Here is a 2,299-nt window from a genome sequence, read left to right as displayed (position 1 = left end):
TCAGACCCGTTACCGATATTCACAGTCCCCTCGATGAGCCCAAAATCAAAAGTGATGAGTGCACCATAGGGATTCAGGTCGGAGTTCAACGTTCAGCAGGTAGCCGTACCAGCCGTTGGTGTTGCTCTCGCCATCGCCGCCAATGATATTTCCAGATAGGTTGTACGGCTGTACACTGAAAGAGGCGTCCCCAGCGAAGTTCATCCAGATGGGGGGTTGAAGTTGGGCCAAATATAGAGATCATCCAGAGGATAATTGCAGTCGGTGAGGCTGGCACCCTGCAGAGATGCATAGGTTCGAAAGTGGGCAGGAAGCGGAGACCGATCATGACGGAGCGGAACATGGGCTCCCTGGCTCCGCACTGTCGCTTGTCCTCCGTTGAGGAGATCTGCACCGCCCCGTTCCTGTACAGGTCCGCGACCGGATTCATCGGAATTGTGTGCACCGTTGTTATAATTTGTGTCAGATCCCGTGAGGTAGACCGGATTCACAAGCAGTGGCCTGGACAAGTAGTGATGTTGATCTGAGATGCAAGAGCAGGTAGATTGTCGGCGGTGATGTCGCTAATTTTCATATGTATAAACGCCCTGCAGGTACTGTGTAACCAGATGTCCACGATACTAGAGGTCACTCGTGCGTTAGAGTATAGCCAATAAGGAAGCCCGAAAGCATACCCAAGTAGATTGCTCAAAAGAGTCGGAGGAGCATCAGAAATACAACAATAAGCGCAAGCGATAGCATCGGTATCGTCCGCACTGCTCGTCCACGCTTTACATGAAGGTACTTCCCGACGCCAGAAAGAGATGCGATAGACGGAGAGGAGAATAGCGTCATTGGCAGCCCGTACTGTGCAGCCGTCGGCATGACTCCGACATGGCGCTCTTCTTGAGCACGTATCCAGGCCGCTGCGAGCCTTAAGGTAAATACACCAATGATGGGAGTAGCATAGCCCACCAATCTTGTTTGTCCTCGCACGTTTAGATCAGGCACTATAGTGGCAAATAGCGTAACGAACTCACGGCAATGATCGTGACCGTCAGGCCATATAGTGTCCCATCTAAGCTAATTGTGCCATCGGTCTTCCTCGTTAGTGACGATGCGGGGTTCTCGGTGGCGACTAGTGCGCCCTTAAACTGTGTATCTTCGCTCGGGAGGTAGTCGCGCACGCATCAGTGAGGAGCCGGGCCAGAAATGATGCCAAAACTACCGAGCGCGACTCCCCAAGTGGACAGCCAGGGTTTTTTGCAGGGGCCTTGTCTAGGACAACTTCATATGCAGCGTCGGTCGGCACATCGTCGCCATGAGATGTCAAGCTCACAGGCCTGTACCTTGATAGTCGAAGAACGCTACTCGCAGGCGATGTCATAGGCGGGCGATAAGGACGGTATAAGTACTGCTCTGGAGGGGTAATGCTATAGACGCAAGGACTAGGCATCCTCCATCGCTAGAGAAAATATGCACAAATTAAATCTGATTCTGTCGCCAATGTAAGTTTCCATAACCTGCAATGCATGTCCCATAGAGGCTGTATAGACGAGAAGGGAGATGTAGGACGGACTTGCCTGTGATGTTGCCAAAGAGTACTAGTGATGTACGCAAAGCAAGATGTGCAGCGTGAACCCTGGGTACCTGTATTCTGCCAAGGACTCGTGCACAGTTTACATGATATAATCTGCAAACATTGTCAGCTGTAGTCCCAGATTCGTTTGAGGTACTAGTAGTCCTCCACGAAGTGTGTGACGGCAGACACGACCAGTCACAGTAGTCACGGTTCTCGCTCGGCAGTCGCGTTGATCGCCTCTAAATCCTGCGCACATCATCACCTCTAGCGACCATGGCGACCTTCATCCCATCGCCCCCTCCCAAAATGCTTGGAAAGCGCGCCCGTAACAGCGACGGTGCGTCCAAGCGCGTGGCATGCCCCGCGACCGACGCTGAACTAACACGCAGGCATCAATATCGACTATTCGAAGCCGATACCGTACCCGCCATCCGAGGAAGCTATAGAGGCGATGAGACTCAGGATTCTTCAGGTGCGCCCGCTGCTGCGTGTTAGGATGCAAACATTTGAACCGTGATGCACAGCTCGAAAACGAGCTGCGTGCCACGAAAAAGCAGAAGATCACCCCGGCTCCGGTGCAGCAGACGACGCTCGCCGCTGTTGCAGGATCCTCGAAAGCGTCCGTGATTCCTACTGAGCGCGACATAAAGGCGGAGGCTAAGCTAGTCAAGACGCGAACAAAGAGTCTCTTTGACCAGTAAGCGTTATGAACTCCACCTATCACCAGGCTCTGATTCC

The 2,299-nt window shown here is 52.8% G+C and overlaps 1 protein-coding gene across 1 annotated transcript in view; it reads left to right on the top strand.

Annotated features, from left to right (window-relative positions):
• The first annotated feature begins 1,827 nt into the window (after positions 1-1,827).
• The window catches only part of PHACADRAFT_177153 (uncharacterized protein), a 2,794-nt gene continuing 2,322 nt past the window's right edge, over positions 1,828-2,299 (top strand). Inside the window, exons 1-3 of the mRNA XM_007399477.1 lie at positions 1,828-1,898; positions 1,951-2,033; positions 2,086-2,258. Coding sequence (XP_007399539.1) covers positions 1,835-1,898; positions 1,951-2,033; positions 2,086-2,258 — 320 coding nt within the window. The 5' untranslated portion in view covers positions 1,828-1,834. The remainder of the gene's footprint in view (positions 1,899-1,950; positions 2,034-2,085; positions 2,259-2,299) is intronic.

The sequence above is a fragment of the Phanerochaete carnosa genome (assembly GCF_000300595.1).
Source record: "Phanerochaete carnosa HHB-10118-sp unplaced genomic scaffold PHACAscaffold_9, whole genome shotgun sequence".
In the NCBI taxonomy this organism is placed as follows: Eukaryota; Fungi; Basidiomycota; class Agaricomycetes; order Polyporales; family Phanerochaetaceae; genus Phanerochaete; species Phanerochaete carnosa.
The sequence above is the reverse complement of the archived record's forward strand: the minus strand, read 5'-3'. Positions and strand labels throughout refer to the sequence as shown.